The sequence below is a fragment of the Theropithecus gelada genome, chromosome 15 (genome assembly GCF_003255815.1).
Source record: "Theropithecus gelada isolate Dixy chromosome 15, Tgel_1.0, whole genome shotgun sequence".
NCBI lineage: Eukaryota > Metazoa > Chordata > Mammalia > Primates > Cercopithecidae > Theropithecus > Theropithecus gelada.
Genome location: NC_037683.1, coordinates 32,173,391 through 32,190,974, shown reverse-complemented (window position 1 = coordinate 32,190,974; position 17,584 = coordinate 32,173,391). Strand labels below are relative to the sequence as shown.

The window sequence follows — 17,584 nt, the reverse complement described above, 5'->3', positions numbered from 1 at the left end:
ACACTGGGGTCTACTTGAGGGTGGGAGGAGGGAGAGGAGCAGAAAAAATAACTATTGGGTACTGGGCTTAGTACCTGGGTGACAAAATAATCTGTACAACAAATTACTGTGACACAAGTTTACCTATATAAAAAGCCTGCACTTGTACCCCCAACCTAAAATAAAAGAAAAATGTGTGCAATCGTTGGAGCAATATTTCTTAAGATTCTATGGACACATCCAAAGCGTGAGTGGAGGCATCCTGAGGCATAGAGTCTTGTTTCCAGGGGTGAAAATGACCAAAGTCATAGATGTCCACAAAAGTCATTCCAGGATGATGAAAGAATAAAATGCAAATAGGAGCCACCTTTTACAGGTTCTTACACTAGTTTACCAAAATCTCTAGTTTTTAAGATTTTTGAAAAAAAATTCAGCAGGCACGGTGGCTCATGCCTGTAAATCCCAACACTTTGGGAGACTGAGGTGCGTGGATTGCCTGAGGTCAGGAGTTCAAAATCAGCCCGGCCAACGTGATGAAACCCCATCGCTACTAAAAACGCCAAAATTAGCCAGGCATGGTGGCAGGCACCTGTAAGCCCAGCTACCTGGGAGGCTGAGGCAGGAGAATCGCTCGAACCCAGAAGGTCGAGGTTGCAGTGAGCCAAGATCACGCCATCGCACTCCAGCCTGGGCAACAAGAGCAATACCTAGTTTCAAAAACAAAACGAAACAAACAAACAAACAAAAAAAAAAACAAAAAAATTCATACTTGGAGAGAAAAACAAAAGTAATAAAAAGGTAGAAAGCAAAAAGTGACTTCTTCCTTCACCCCAGTTCCCTGGTTTCTCAGTTCTCTCTGAGGTCTGCCTTCCAGGTCAGCCCACACCCATCCAAGCATACATGCAGGTCTGTAACTTTGTGGAATTTCATGGTTGCCCTGGGTTTTATGGGATTGCCTTACTGAGTATAAGTTAAATCAAAGAAAATCAGAGTTGCAAGCAGAACAGTGGCCAGGTGGTGACCTCAGCATTCTTTTTCATCTCTCATTCAGGCTTTTGGAAATTTCATAATACATGTCCTTGGCTTTCCTCACCTCCAATCTGAAGCCTCCCAGACCTCTACACCTGACTGTGGCCTTTTGTTTAGAGCCTGTATTTAATTCCAGCCACATCTCTTCACATAGACTGGGCACTCAGGTACAAATAGAATTGATCACTTTCTTTGAAACCTACTTCTCTTTGCCTCTTCCCAGACTCCAGCTTTTCCCACTCAATCCCATTGGGAATGTCATTCTTTTTCTCCTCCTTCTGCCTCATGGCTCTGCTCCTCCAGTCAGTCCAGTCCAGCAATAACTTGAATCTCTGGAATTTTTTTTTTCTTTTTTGAGACAGGGTCTCACTGTGTTGCCCAGGCTGGAGTGCAATGGTGCAACCGCAGGTCGCTGCAACCTCCACCTTCCGGGCTCAAGCTATCTCATGCTTCAGCCTTCTGAGGAGCTAGGATAACAGGCATGCATCACCATGCCTGGCTAATTTTTTTGTATTTTTAGTAGAGAGAGGGTTCTGCTATGTTGGCCAGGTTGGTCTTCAACTCTTGGCCTCAAGTGATCCACCCGCCTCAGCCTCCCTAAATGCTGGGATTACAGGTGTGAGCCACCGTGCCCAGTCCCTCTTTCTCACCTTTTTCCACTGATCTCATTAGTCTTATCATCACCACTCACTCACTCTACCAGGCATTCCCCTAAGTGCCTTATGAATGTAAATTCATTTTATCCTCACAACAACCTGACAAGGTTGGTACTATTATTATACCCATTTTACAGATGAGAAAACTGAGACCAAAATAATAAGATATCCATTCCCTAACTTCCCAGACTCCATTGTGCCTCCTGTACCTAGATCTCCTTCTGTGGCCTCTGCAGCATTAAGACCCAACTCAGCTGTTACTTTCTCCAGGAAATCTTCCCAGATTCCCTACTATTATCATCATAATTTCAGGCTTTTAGTCTTTCTTCTCCCATGTAGGGTTGTCAATTAACATACTGCCCCCAAAAGTTGCATGGTTCATATTTACACTGAAAAATTATTTCTTATTTATTGAAATTCCAATGTAACTGGGCATCGTTATCTATATTTGCTAAATCTGACAACCATCCCCACCTAAAACCATAAACAATTTGACAGCAGGGCTTATGTATTTTTACTTTGCACCCGCCCACCCTCAGGAGCTGGCAGTGTGTGGAGCAAGTGGGTGCTCATTCTGTTCATTGTACTGAATTGAAGTCAGGTGCTTAAAAGAGGTTTCCGGCTCAGGCAGAGAATTGCTTGAACCTGGGAGGCGGAGGTTGCAGTGAGCCAAGATCGTGCCGCTGCACTCCTGCCTGGGTGGCAGATTGAGACTCCGTCTCAAAAAAAAAGGTTTCCTTTGTCTGCTTTTATCATCCTGCCATAAGGAATAGTCTCTTTTGTACTCCCAATGCACTAGACACAGTGCTATGTGCACAGCAACTAAATCCAACACAAAACTGAGTTCAGTTTGCCCATCTATAAAAAGAGAATACTGTTAAACACCCACCTAGTAGTCTTTCTTCTAGGCTACTTGTGAGAATCAAATGTGAAAAAGGAGGTGCAATGGTGCTTTGTAACTGCAAAGTGCTGCTGTGAAGGATGACTGTCACCAACACTGGCAGTTCAAATTTAGTGATAGGGAAATAGCCTGTATCTAATTCAGTTTTTCAATAGTTTCATATATTGAGAGCTACTGATAGTTTGCTAAGGAATAGCATGGAATTTGGCAATCTAAGAGCCAGGGTGAAGTGCAAGCTCAGAGAAGGAGGGAGAAGGAATTGAAAAGATGAGAAGAGCCAGGTGGTCCCTGATAGCCAGGAAGATGGTAACAAGAAGAGCAGAGGGGAAGTATCCATTGGAAACAGTAGCAGGTACTGCCTAAATACTGTCCTGCTAGGTGTCCACGCAGAAACCCCAATCCACAGGGACCCAGGCTGATGCCAGGAAGTTCACACAAGATTGCCAAATGGCTTTCCATGTCGTTTTTCTTAGTACCTTTATTAGTTCGTTCTCACACTGCTATAAAGAACTACCCGAGACTGGGTCATTTATGAAGAAAAGGCTTAATTGACTCACAGTTCCGCAGGCTGTACAGGAAGCATGGCTAGGAGGCCTCAGGAAACTTAGAATCATGGTGGAAGGCGAAGGGGAATCAAGCAGTCTACGCCACGCCGAAACAGGAGAGAAAACGCAAGGAGGGAAGCGCCACACACTTTTAAGCTGTCAGATCTCGTGAGAACTCACTCACTCTCGTGAAAACAACATACGGGAAACTGCCCCCGTGATCCAGCCACTTCCCACCAGGTCCCTTCACTGACACATGGGGATGACAATTCGAGATGAAATTTGGGAGGGGACACAGAGCCAAACCATATCAGTTTGTTTCTTTAAAGAAAATCGGCCGGGCGCGGTGGCTCAAGCCTGTAATCCTTAGCACTTTGGGAGGCCGAGACAGGCGGATCACGAGGTCAGGAGATCGAGACCATCCTGGCTAACATGGTGAAACCCCGTCTCTACTAAAAATACAAAAAGCTAGCCGGGCGAGGCGGCGGGCGCCTGTAGTCCCAGCTACTCAGGAGGCTGAGGCAGGAGAATGGCGTGAACCCAGGAGGTGGAGCTTGCAGTGAGGTGAGATCCAGCCACTGCACTCCAGCCTGGGCGACAGAGCGAGACTCCGTCTCAAAAAAAAAAAAAAAAGAAAGAAATTGCCTTCCTTAGGAACAGAACAAAACTGAAAATTAGCAGAGTGAGGTTCAGGTTTAGCTGGGGGCATGAGATTATTTTCCCTGCAGGAAACTCCATTGTCATGCTACTTATAATGTGGTCCCAGGGTGGCAGCATCTGCCTCACTTGAAAACGTGAGAGATGCAAAATCAGAATCTACATTTTTGGCAAGATCCTCAGGTGTTTCACATAAATATTAAAGTTTGAGACTCTCTTCCACCGTCTGAATCCCAGGTGATGTTAGTTCAATTAACATTAAAACTGACGCCTCATGCTCCACACAGTTGGCTAAGATACTGGTTTTCAAAATTGGCTGCACATTGGAATCATCTGAAAAACTTAAATATTAATACCTAGTCCTACCCTTACAGATTTTGATTCAAAAGATCTAAGGTGTGGCTTGGACATTAGGATATATATTTTTTCCCTGTCTATTTAAGTTTTTTCATGTTGTACAATCAACACGAGATTTGGGTGGGAAAGAGAAAGCCAAACCACATCAGTACCATTTCACCAGTTAGGAAAATAAGATCAAGAACAGTGAAATGCTTTGTGTAACTTCTTCAAGGCTCAGACATCCTTAAGTTAGGACTGAAACCAGCCATGTCTCTCCAAGACTTGGGCCAGTAGAAAGGTTTCTTCTTGATTTCAAAAGGAAAAACAGAATAGGATGCAGAAATACAAAAATACCCTTTTTTTTTTTTTTTTTTTTTTTTTTGAGGCAAGGTCTAGCTCTGTCACCCAGGCCAGAGTGCAATGGTGTGATCATGGCTCACTGCTGCCTTGACTTCCCAGGCTCCAGGGATCCTCCCACCTCAGCCTCCTGAGTAGCTGGGACCACAGGCACATGCCACCACACCCAGCTTATTTTTGTGTTTTTGGTAGAGATGCGGTTTCACCATGTTGTCCAGGCTGGTCTCAAACTCCTGAGCTCAAGCAATCCCCACCCTGGCCTCCCAGAGTGCTGGGATTACTGGCGTGAGCCACTCAACCCAGCTGCCCACTGACTTTAATTATACCTTCTCCAATCTCTTAAGATTCATTTGGAGAGTTGCCCCTAATTCATTGAACCAGAATTTTAAGGATTTAATTTAACTGGGAACCAGCAAACTCACATAAAGTGAATAAAAAAATGTTCTTCAGAGGTGGAAAGATGGTGGGTAGCTAGTTTATACAAAGCTCTAAATTCTTGGAAGATCATTAGAAAAACTTTGCCAAATGGCCACTTCTGAGGCTGATCCCGTGCTCCAAATCCATTTGGGAGGTAGAAGACCTTGAATTACTTGGTCTCCATTTATATAAACACAGCTGGTCAATCAAGTAATTGTCTTAATAATCCAAAAAAGCATCTAGACATTTGAACTAGACATTTCCAGTTGCATATATGGACTTTTAAACATAAAATTGTCTCAGTTTTCTGTTATATTTTGAATGGATCCTGCTTTGACTTTATTTTTACAAATGTGCCAGTAATTTAATTAATAACAGAAGCACATACAAAGAGAATAGCTTCCTTCTCCTTTACATTGTCATTCTTTTTACTTGGTGAAAGCCTGGTGCCAGAATCAGCTTTTTCCATACTTAATGTGTTTTTTAACTACCTTTGTAATCAAACACAGGCATTAAAAGGGATTTAACATTCACTAATGGGATGCCACAAGTCCTAGCTTGTTCTTATCCCAGGTGGCCTCTCACTTCTTCTGGGCATAAATTATTTGGGAATCAGGCGCTTTCTCATTCTCAACATCCATTTTTCTCTCTCATGCTTAGCTTCATCTATATTGGCAAAGTGAAGTGCACAATTCAGACGATGACCCAGATAATGAAAACAAAATTGCCCTTACAGGAATTTTATTTACATATTCATTTAAGTCTCTTAGACTTGAAAGCAGGGACTTACTTTTAAATCTAAGTGACCTTGACAACCACCTCTGTTGGGTAAACTATGGCAGATGGAGTTTTGCTGGAACAGAATCTGTACTGCTAAAGCCAAAAGTATTATTATTTATTACGTTTTGTGTGCCTCAGGCTTCTCGTCATAAAATTAGGATCACAACTCCTACACTGCTGAGTTGTTGATGAGATTAAATGAGATACTAAACATGAAAATATCTGCATACAGTACATATTTAAAAACACACATATCTGTACGTATGTACAATATGCATTGCCTGTTGATCAGGACATTTACATTACACTTTACAATTTATAAAACACTTAATCTACGTTTTCTCCTTGATCTTCAAATCAGTTCCGGGAAGTAAGGACAGGTTATAACCAATTTACAAAGAAGAGCCCAAGGCTACATGAGTTTAAATGGCTTGCCCAAGACCATACCACTCGTCTGCACTGATGTGTACAGCCCCAAAGCTCTCCCCGGCCTCCTGCGCTGGCTCCTCATGCTCCACACAGTTGGCTAAGACACTGGTTTTCAAACTTGGCTGCACAATGGAATCATCCAAAAAACTTATAAATATTAATACCTAGTCCCACCCTTAGACATTTTGATTCAAAAGGTCTAAAAATCTTTTGATTTAAAAGGTGTGGCTTAGACATTAGGATATATATTTTTTCCTATCTATTCATTTAAGTTTTTAATTCAATTTTTTATTATGAGATTACGATAAAGTCACATGCAGTTATTAGAATTAATATAGAGAGATCCTACGTACCTTTCACCAGTTTCCCCCAATGGTAACATCTTGCAACACTGTAGTATAATGTCACAGTTATGATACTGGCATTCATACAGTCGGGAAGAAGTCAACAGTTCACCACTACAAGGATCCTCCCAATGTTCTTTTTATAGCCATATCTACTTCCCTCTACCCACTCAACCCTAACCCTCGGAACAACTAATCTGCTCTCCATTTCTGTAATTTTGTTTTTTCAAAAATGATACATAAATGGAATCACACACTATGTAACCTTCAGGGATTGACTTTTTTCTAGCAGCATAATTCCCTGGAGATTCATCCAAGTTGTCGCATCTATCTATAGTTTATTCTTCTCCAGTCCTCATGGGTGCCTCTCAGTAAGAACTGGAAAACCTGCTTTGTTTTTTGAGACAGGGTCTTGCTCTGTTGCCCAGACTGGAGTGCAGTGGCACAATCAGAACTCACTGTTGCCTCAAATTCCTGGGCTCATGTGATCCTCCCACCACAGCCTCCCATGTAGCTAGGACTACAGGCATGCACAACCATGCCTGGCTAATTTTTTAATTTTTTTTTTTTAGAGATGGGGTCTATGTTGCCCAAGCTGGTCTTAAACTCCTGGCCTCAAGCAATCCTTGTGCCTTGACCTCCCAAAGTGCTAGGGTTACAGGGATGAGCCACTGTGTCTGGCCCTACTAGAAAAATTTGAATCCACTACAGTTTAACCATTTACCCATTGAAAGATATCTGAGTTGTGTCTAGTTTCTGGCTATTATGAACAAAGCCATTACGAACATTTGTGTACAGGTGTTGTGTGAAGATAGATAAGTTTTCATTTCTCTGGGATAAATGTGCAAGTGCCACTTGTAGCATAGTAGTTGCATGTTTCATTTTTAAAGAAATAGTCAAACTGCTTTCCACAATAACTGTACCATTTTACACTCCCACCAACAATTTATGAGTGACCCAGGCTCTCCTCATCTTCATCTTCACCAGCTTTGGTGGTTTGTTCTTTTTTTCCCATTCTGATAGACGGATAGTAAGGTCTCATCATGGTTTTAACTTGCATTTCCATGGCTAGTGTTGTTGAACATTCTTTTCATGTGCTTATCTGCCAACTATATATCTTTTTTGGCGAAATGTCTGTCATGTCTTCTGCTCATTTTTTAAATTGGATTTTTTAAACTGTTAGTTTTGAGGGGGTCTTTAAAAATTCTATATACTTGTCCTTTGCTGGCTATATTTAACATATATAGTTTGCAAGTATTTTCACTCAGTCTGTAGATTTTTTTTTTTTTAGCTTCTTTTTTTTTTTTTTTTTTTTTTTTAAGATGAAGTTTCACTCTTGTTGCCAAGGATAGAGTGAAATGGCCTGATCTCAGCTCACCGCAACCTCTGCCTCCCAGGTTCAAGCAATTCTCCTGCCTCAGCCTCCCGAGTACCTGGAATTACAGGCATGCGCCACCATGCCCGGCTAATTTTGTATTTTTAGTAGAGACGGAGTTTCTCCACGTTGGCCAGGCTGGTCTCGAACTCCCAACCTCAGGTGATCCGCCCTCTTTGGCCTCCCAAAGTGCTGGGATTACAGGCTTGAGCCGCCACACCCAGCCTCTGTAGATTGTCTTTTTTTTAGCTTCATTTAAAAAAATTAATAGATTTTAGTATTAGTCCATTTTCATGCTGCTGATAAAGACATACCCAAGTGTGGGCAATTTACAAAGAAAGAGGTTTAATTGGACTTACAGTTTCATGTGGCTGGGGAAGGTCTCACAATCATGGCAGAGAGTGAAAGGCACTCCTTACATGGCAGTGGCAAGAGAGAATGAGGAAGAAGCAAAACCAGAAACCCATGATAAACCCATCAGATCTTGTGAGATTTATTCACTATCACGAGAGTAGCATGGGAAAGACGAGCCCCCATGATTCAATTACCTCTCCCTGGGTCCCTCCCACAACACATGGGAATTCTGGGAGATAGAATTCAAGTTGACATTTTGGTGGGTACAGAGCCAAACCATATCATTCCATCCCTGGCCCCTCCAAATCTCATGTCCTCACATTTCAAAACCAATCATGCCTTCCCAACAGTCCCCCAGAATCTCAACTCATTTCAGCATTAACCCTAAATTCCACAGTCCAAAGTCTCATCTGAGACAGGGCAAGTCCCTTCAACCTATGAGCCTATAAAATCAAAAGCAAACTAGTTACTTCCTAGATATAATGGGGGTACAAGTATTGGGTAAATACAGCCGTTTCAAATGGAAGAAATTGGCCCAAACCAAGGGGTTACAGGGCCCATGCAAGTCTGAAATCCAGCAGGGCAGTCAAATTTTAAAACTCCAAAATGATCTCCTTTGACTCCAGGTCTCACATCCAGGTCATGCTGATGCAAGAGATGGGTTCCCATGGTCTTGGGCAGCTCTGCCCCCATGGTTTTGCAGGGTACAGCCTCCCTCCTGGCTGCTTTCACAGGCTGGCATTGAGGGTCTTCTGCTTTTCCAGGTGCACAGTGTAAGCTGTCAGTGGATCTGGGGTCTGGAAGATGGTGGCCCTCTTCTCACAGCTCCACTAGGCAGTTCCCCAGTTGGGACTCTCTGTGGGGTTCTGACCCCACATTTCCTTTCCGCACTGCCCTAGCAGCGGTTCTCCATGAGGGCCTCACCCCTGCAGCAAACTTCTGCCTGGGCATCCAGGCAATTCCATACATCTTCTGAAATCTAGGCAGAGGTTCCCAAACCTCAATTCTTGACTTCTGTGTACTCGCAGGCTCAACACCATGTGGTAGCTGCCAAGGCTTGGGGCTTCCACCCCCTGAAGCCACAGCCTGAGCTGTATGTTGGCCCCTTTCAGTATCTGCTGGAGTGGCTAGGACACGGGGCACCAAGTCCCTAGGCTGTACACAGCATGGGGACCCTGGGCCCAGGCCATGAAACCACTTTTTCCTCCTGTGCCTATGGGCCTGTGATGGGAGTGGCTGCCAGGAAGTTCTCTGACATGGCCTGGAGACGTTTTCCCCATGGTCTGGGGGATTAACATTAGGCTCCTTGCTATTTATGTAAGTTTCTACAGCCAGGTTGAATTTCTTCCCAGAAAATGGGTTTTTCTTTATTATCACGTAGTCAGGCTGCAAATTTTCCAAACTTTTATGCAAACTTTTATGCTCTGCTTCCCTTATAAAACTGAATGCTGGCCGGGTGCAGTGGCTCACATCTGTAATCCCAGCACTTTGGGAGGCCGAGGCAGGTGGATCATGAGGTCAGGAGTTTGAGAACAGCCTGGCCAATGTGGTGAAACCTTGTCTCTACTAAAATACAAAAATTAGCTGGGTGTGTTGGCATATGCCTGTAGTCCTAGCTCTTTGGGAGGCTGAGGCAGGAGAATCACTTGAACCCGGGAGGCGGAGGTTGCAGTGAGCCAAGATCATGCCACTGCACTCCAGCCTGGGTGACAGAGCAAGACTCGGTCTCAAAACAACAACAACAAAAATAAACAAAAAAGCAACAACAACAACAAAAAAAACTGAATGCCTTTAATAGCATCCAAGTTAGCTCTTGAATACTTTGCTGCTTAGAAATTTCTTTCACTAGATATCCTAAATCATCTCTCAAGTTCAAAGTTTCACAAATCTCTAGGGCAGGGGCAAAATGCCACCAGTCTCTTTGCTAAAACATAACAAGAGTCACCTTTGCTCCAGTTCCCAATAAGTTCCTCACCTCCATCTGAGACCAAAATGCTATCAGCATTTTGGGCAAAGCCATTCAACAAGTCTCTAGGAAGTTCCAAACTTTCCCACATTTTCCTGTCTTCTTCTGAGCCCTCCAAAGTGTTCCAATCTCTTTCTGTTACTGAGTTCCGAAGTTGCTTCCACATTTTCGGGTATCTTTTCAGCAATTTACTGTATTAGTCCGTTTTCATGCTGCTGATAAAGACATACCTGAGACTGGACAATTTACATAAGAAAGAGGTTTAATTGGACTTACAGTTCCACGTGGCTGGGATTACAAGTGTGAGCCACTGTGCCCAGGCTATAAAGTTAATTTCTTAAAAAGACCTTGGGGCCGGGCACGGTGGCCCATGCCTATAATCCCAGCACTTTTGGAGGCCATGGCCGGGCAAATCACCTGAGGTCAGGAGTTCGAGACCAGCCTGGCCAATATGGTGAAACCCCATCTCTTCTAAAAATACTAAAATTAGCTGGGTGTGGTAGCAGGTGCCTGTAATCCCAGTTACTCAGGAGGCTGAGGCAGGAGAATTGCTTGAACCCGGGAGGTGGAGGTTGCATGAGCTGAGCATGAGACTGCATCATTTCACTCCAACCTGGGCAACAAGAGCAAAACTCCATCTCAAAAAAAACAAAACAAAAACAAAAAACAAAAAAGACCTTGGGCAAATAACTCTTAGGGCAAACTTGGTAACAAACATTTTGGGGAGAGAGATCAGACTGCCTGGACAGTGAGGAAAACAGGATCTTGCCATGTGGAAGTGGTAGGACTTCACCACTTGATGTCACTCTAATGCTTATGTCTGTGGAAGGTTCCAGCAAGACAAGTCTCTTCTTTGCTAAAAGATTGGCATTTTTAACTTTGAAACCTCAGGATAATGACTATGAAATTATATCAAATTTGTTGTGCATGATTTGAAAGCAATTTTTATATGTAAATTTTTCTTCTTGGAAAAGAGATTGATAATTTTCAGAAAGGTGAGAGACAAGGGCAAAAAGGCATTGTGGAATCTCAAAACTTTGATTTAGCACAAGAGTTTGGTTTACCAGATAGGTGACCTTGCACAAGACTCCTAACCTCTCCAGCCCTCAGTGTCCTCACCTGTAAAATGGGGGGAAATACTGTAATGTCCACCTCACAGACTGGGAATAAATGAGTTCATTTGGCATGTACTAAGCACCAACTCTGTGCCATACTCTGCACCAGACTCTGAGAAAACTAAAATGAGGGAAACACAGTTCCTGCCTTCAAGAAGCTCTGAGTCTAACCTTAGGGACAAATATCTAAGAAGTGAATATATAAGATAATGGTCAACAGACACTCTTTGGTCTCTGCCCTTCAGTGTAGTATGTTATCTGATATCCTCTGGTACCTTGATAAAAACTCTTCTTATGTAGTTTTTTCATAAGGAAAAAATGAATTGTTGGTCTTAATATTTCAATTAAAAGAGGCCTCCCTAACCCCAGTCTCTTCTCCATGCAAACCTGCTCCAGAGGAATGCTGTTGTTGAGAAGGAAATTGACGCAGCTAGAATGCTCTCCATTGCACGTAACAGACACACAACCCTAAAGGACATGAATGATGAAGTTGAATGCATGGCTCACAGAACTGAAATACCTGGGAGTGGGTTCAAACTCTAGGCATGGTTTGATTCAGAGATTCACTTTGTCCCCAGGGCACCAGCTTTGTTTCTCTGAGCTCCACAATCCTTGGTGGGTCAGTTCCAAGCTGGCTTCTTTCCTAGTAACAAATGCCACAGCAGTGCTAGGACACACCCTTCAACTTCACATCAAGCTTCCAAGCAAAAAGCATAGGATTCACTCTCCAGGACTCACTCTACTGAGATCGCATGTTCACCCAGAACCAATCATTATGACCTAAGAGATGGATGTTCTGATTGGCTGAGCCGAAATCACATGCTCTGCCCTGGTGCTGGAAAGGAAGTCAGTCCTGGGTCACATCTGATGCCCATGCAGAAACCAGGAGTTATGGAAAGGGATAAGAGGAAAGTTGGAGGCATCAAATATTCCACCTCGGGAATATGAGCTAGTTCCAAGTGTGATTCCTGGTCTGGAGAAGGGACAAGCGGGTGGAGGTGGGGCTCCTGGTGTGTTCTTCATAAGCTTCCCTCCTCCTTTTCCTATACCAGCACCATCTTTAGAGAGAGAATTCAACTTGTTTCTTCCTAAGAAACATACCTGTAGAGGTGACCAGTGTGCTCACCCCTCTCTGTGAACATGGAAAGCCTCAATTCTTCAGATAGAGACCACGGGCACCACCCCTCCTCAGCCCATTCCCACTCTCCCACACTACACTCCTATGTCTTTGCTGCCTGGAATTTCCAAGTTGCAAATTCCTGCCCATTCTGCAGGACAGGAAATTCCTACCCTTGCTTCTTTCCTTGGTTCCCACCTCCACTCTCTTTCTTCCAGAATCAGGTAGAAATGTCTAGTCCCTGTAGTTCCCCTACCATCCTCTTCATTTGCACTGAGCTTATGCATTTATATTCTCTACTATGACTCCATGGACTCTGAGAAGGGAGGGGAGATAAACACACAGGGTCAGGGGGTCATCTTAAGCTAGAAGTCACTGATACGTGTTTTTCCACCAAAAATAAATCTCCTGCTGAATCCTCTGGTTAGCTTAAATAGGTTCATGTCAGGGATCTAGCAATTTACTTACTGTTTTTACAACCCCTGCCACATGAGGGATGCTTTCAAGGAGATGACCAGGTAGTGAAGGGACTGAAGCTGTGACTAGAGGCAGGAGAAGGTGCTGAGGATGTGTGGGAGTGGGGTTCACATGTAGCACTTACTGCTTGTGTGATTTGGGGTACATCACTTTCCCTCTATAAGCCTCAGCTTCCCTCTCTGTATTTCATCAGGCTTTTTACGATCACTTGGGTTGCAAGCAACAGAAACTAATGCTAAGGAAGAAGTTGTGTTGAAGCCACAAGTATATATGAAGACATCAGTGTGGCAGGGACGTTGGCAACCTGGAAAACGCAGCCCCACAGAAAAAAATTCACATTTAAGAAAACACTTGTACACTGTGACGGCCAAACAAAACGTCTATTGGCCACCTTCAGCCTCCGGGCTTCCAGTCTGCAACATCCCTCTACAGGAAAGAGCCCAGGTTCCATGCCTGCTGCCAAGGCCCTGTTTGACCAGGGGTATTCAAACTCCAGGCTAGATGCCCAATTCTGGACAATGGGGAAGGACTAAAGAGCAGGGCCTTAAGTGATAATGACTGTGTCTGGTTCTTGCCCAAGTCTGCAGCCCCCAGCACTGGGTCCAGGACAGAGGCAGCCTCATGGGGTGCCCCAAATCAGGACCCTTTGCTTAAGGTAAGAGATGACTCAGCGATATTTAAGTCTCAGCCCATCCCAGACTATGCAGCTCATGGATGTCTGATCCCATAGATGGCACCAACTGGGTCGTGAACTCCATTGGAAGGTGAGGGTAGGGAAGGGAGCAGGAACCCACTCTTCTAAGTAGGCAGTTAGTCACCAGCTGAAATCTCACAAGCCTCCACAGCCTCTCCCTCAGCCCCAAAGCCAGTAAGTGGCCACCATGCCCAGCAACTTCTCCATTTACAGCATTCCAATGCATCACCACTACCTTCTCGCCACCATGAACACTTAGCTCAGACCTTCCCTCCCTATCAATGTGGTCCATTAGCTGTGTGTGATTGTCAAGGATAGAGACTCTTCTGGTCATTTCTCAGTCCCCAGCACCGGGCCTGGCCCACAGTAGATGCATGGTAAGTGCTTTGGGTTGCTGACTAACCATTAAGAACTATGTTCACCCTTCTGGGAATAATCTTGATGTGGATCAGGAGACCTGGGCTCGACCACTGGCATTAAGCTGGCCCTCTCCTCTCTGGTCCTCAGTTTCCCCATCTCTTTTTGTTTTTCTATTTTTGGACATGGAATCTTGCTCTGTCACACAGGCTGTAGTGCAATGACGTGATCTCAGTTCACTGCAATCTCCACCTCCTGGGGTCAAGTGATTCTCCCACCTCAGCCTCCTAGGAAAGCTGGGATTACAGGTACCACCATGACCAGCTGATTTTTCTATTTGTAGTAGAGACAGGGTTTCATCATGTTAGCCAGGCTGGTCTTGAACTCCTGACCTTAGGTGACCCACCTGCCTTGGCTCCCCAGAGTTCTGGGATTACAGGTGTGAGCCACCACACCCAGCCCAGTTTCCCCATTTCTATAGCAGGGAGAGGACCTGATTTCTAAAGGACCTTCTGGTTCCTCTGACATCCTCTGCGATCAGCAGCTCTGCTTTGTAACTCTGGAAAAATAGCTCCAATTTTGGTTGCAGTTGAAAGGGGTACACCCACAGATGGGTAGAAATGGCGCTTCACACTCAGGAGATGCCCTGGCACAGCCTTAGGCTCCCATATTGAGGGTGGCAGGCACTAGAGGGAGGTTAGGGAACCTGGAGTGATCAAGCAGTGTTAAGGTTGGAGTACTTGTGAGCAGCAGAAACAAGAGACTGGAGTCGGACACCCAGCTGTGCGTCTCCTCCAACCTACTGCTAGGTGACCCAAGCTAGTCCCTTCATCAGTCAGAGCCAACCCCCTTAGTTGAGCGAGCGATAAGGAATGTCTGTTGGATCAGGTTTTGAATCTGGAGGTGCTAATAAAACAGGAGGCCACTTTCTAGGCCCTGAGATGATGTCACCATCATGAGGCAGGCAGAGGGGGTGGGACCAGTATGGTAGCCCCTTCCTTAGAGCCCACACCTCCAGTGCAAAAGGTGCTGCCACTTCTAAGCCCGACTCCCCCCAACCCTCTGCTATCAGATTGAAGCAAGAAACTCAGACTAGACAAGAGTCATTTCAGAGTAAAGCTTTATGTGAAATTCTGTAAATGTGTACAGAGTGGCCTGCGGCCACCTGTGCTGGGGGCCTTGTCTGTGGAGATGCCGAGGCTCAGCACTTGCTGTAGATGGCCATGCTGCCCCGCTCCTGAAACTCTTCCTTGCTGACCCAGAGCTGTTGGAAGGCCTGCAGGGAGGCCAGGATGGAGCCGCCGGTCCACACGGAGGTCTTCCTCTCAGGAGCTGCAGCCACCGCAGGGCTGTCCCCGGGGCAGAGGAGGCTCAGCTCCCTCTGGAAGCGCTCGGGGAAACCATCCAACATGGTGCAGCCGCCACACAACAGCACGTTGGCGGCCATCTCCTCCTTGAAGCCCGTGTCCTGGCAGCGGCTCAGGCAGGCAGCCGTGAGCTCCGGGAGGCCCGGCTGGGTGCTGCCCGCCAGGGAGGGCTGGAAGAGCATCTCAGAGCAGCGGAAGCGCTGCTGGCCAATGGTGATGAGCTTGCCGTCCGGGAGCTCGTAGTCCACGCGCAGCTCCTCCGGGACCAGGCCGAGCTCCTCCTCGGGCAGGAAGGCCGCATAGCAGCACTTCTTCTTGATGTGCTCTATGATGTGCAGGTGGTCGTCCGTGAATGCGTGGCCCGCCTCATTGAGCAGCTGCATCAGGTAGTTGGTGAGGTCACCCCCAGCATAGTCGGCGCGGCTGGTCAGGCCCGGCAGCACGTCGCCCTCGGAGATGGGCACCACGTGCGAGACGCCGTGCCCGCTCTCCACCACCAGCCCCGAGGTCTTGCCGTACGAGTAGATGGACAGCAACGACTGGGACGTCACGTGCATAGCGGGGATGCCGAAGGTCTCGAACATGAGCTCTGCGTACTTCTCCCGGTTGCTGCTGGGGCTGAGCGGAGGGTCGGAGACCAGCACAGCGTGCTCCTCGGGCAGGATCTTCATGGCCGTGCGGAAGATGTACTCCCAGATGTCCTGCACGCAGTCCCAGTCCACCACGATGCCGTGCTTCAGCGGGTTCACCAGCTTGAGAGGTGTCTCCGTGTTGAGCAGCTCGTGGCCCACTAGGGTCCCCTTGCGGGTGTCGCCAGCGTCGGCCGCCTCGGGGCAGCGTTTTCCTACGGTGGAGGAGATGAAGTAGGTGGGCCTCGGCTCTCCCGCGTAGCCGCACTTGCAGTACTGGGAGCCCAGGTCGATGACAACCGCCTTGATCTTGCGCACCTTCCTGGGCTTCATCTTGAGCTGACTGGCCGCACCTGTGTCCCGGAGGCCGGCGTCAGAGCCTGGCCGTGTTCCTGCCTCTCCAGGGTCACCCTGAGCCGTGCCCAGGGCCATGGGGCTGTTCCTTGTCGCCATCTGCCTCTCTCACTCCCCTTCTCACATCCACAGCCTAGAGCTCCCTGGGGAGAAATCAGACACCCCCCGCCCCCAACCACCCCCAGTAGTGCCATGGCAACCACCTGGGATTGTGATGTCACTCAGGGCTGGTCCATTCAGGCAGCGGGGGGAGGGCTTGGCTTTGGCCGACTCTTGGTGTGTCACCCCCATCTCTGTAACTCGTTTGCTCCAGGACAGAGCACGTGTTGGGAGTTTTAGAAATCCAAGCACACTGGGGTCTCAGAGGTTTCTGCTCAACCCCCTTGCATTTCCATGCCTAACCTGCTCACTACTGGACACCTTTCCTCTTCTGCCTCTTGGTGGAGAGCGCCTAAGTATTTGAGCCCCTCCAGTAAGGCAGGCACTGCACTAGGTACTTCACTTGTGTTGTTCTGCAGGTAGGCAGAGCTGAGGAAATGAGGCTCAGAATTCTAAGGACTTGCCCAAGAGCAAACAGCACTTGGGGTGTTTGTACCTTAACCCGAATTCATCAAACTCCAATGCACTAGGCCCCCTTGACCGCCCCAAGAGTTCTTTCCTCCCTTCATTCAACGTTTACTGGAGTATGTGGTAGGTCCCGCCCAGTGCAGCCTGCCAGTGATAGATGATAAAAACCCAGGCCACCAGCAGTGCCCAGTCTAGACAAGAAAATGGAATGGGTGCCGGTGGGTTTGCAGGAAGAAGTCTACTTGGAGAACTCATTTGAGACCGGCAGTCAGAAGGTGCTCCATGCTTAAGTTGAATCCTGGAAGAGGTGTAGGTATTTGTCAAGTAGTTAAAAGGAGGGGAAGACATCCCAGGCAGACAGCACAGCTTGAGCAAAGGCTCAGATGGAGGCACAGTGAAGAACTTCCCGCAGTGAAAGTGTTTGGAAAAACAGATGAAGCTAGAGAAGTCACAGAGCCAAATAGAGAGGGCATCGAATGCCAGGAGTAGGTTTAGACTAAACTGAGGAGAGCCAGGGAATCTATGACGACTTTAAGCAGGGGAATGATCAGATTTGCTCTCCAGAAAAATGTTAGAAAGGGCCAGGCGCAGTGGCTCACGCCTGTAATTCTACCAGCACTTTGGGAGGCCGGGGCGGGTGGATCACGAGGTCAGGAGTTCAAGACCAGCCTGGCCAAGATGGTGAAACCCCATCTCTACTAAAAATACAAAAATTAGCCAGGCCTGGTGGCGGGTACCTGTAATCCCAGCTACTTGGGAGGCTGAGGCAGAGAATTGCT

General features: G+C 46.5%; 1 protein-coding gene across 1 annotated transcript; it reads right to left on the bottom strand.

The window, feature by feature from the left end:
- Nucleotides 1–14,992: 14,992 nt before the first annotated feature.
- On the bottom strand, nucleotides 14,993–17,369 carry ACTL7B (actin like 7B). The gene has a single exon (XM_025359795.1). It carries the CDS (start codon nucleotides 16,335–16,337, stop codon nucleotides 15,090–15,092), a length of 1,248 nt encoding a protein of 415 aa, XP_025215580.1. The 5' UTR covers nucleotides 16,338–17,369; the 3' UTR covers nucleotides 14,993–15,089.
- Between the last annotated feature and the right edge of the window lie 215 nt (nucleotides 17,370–17,584).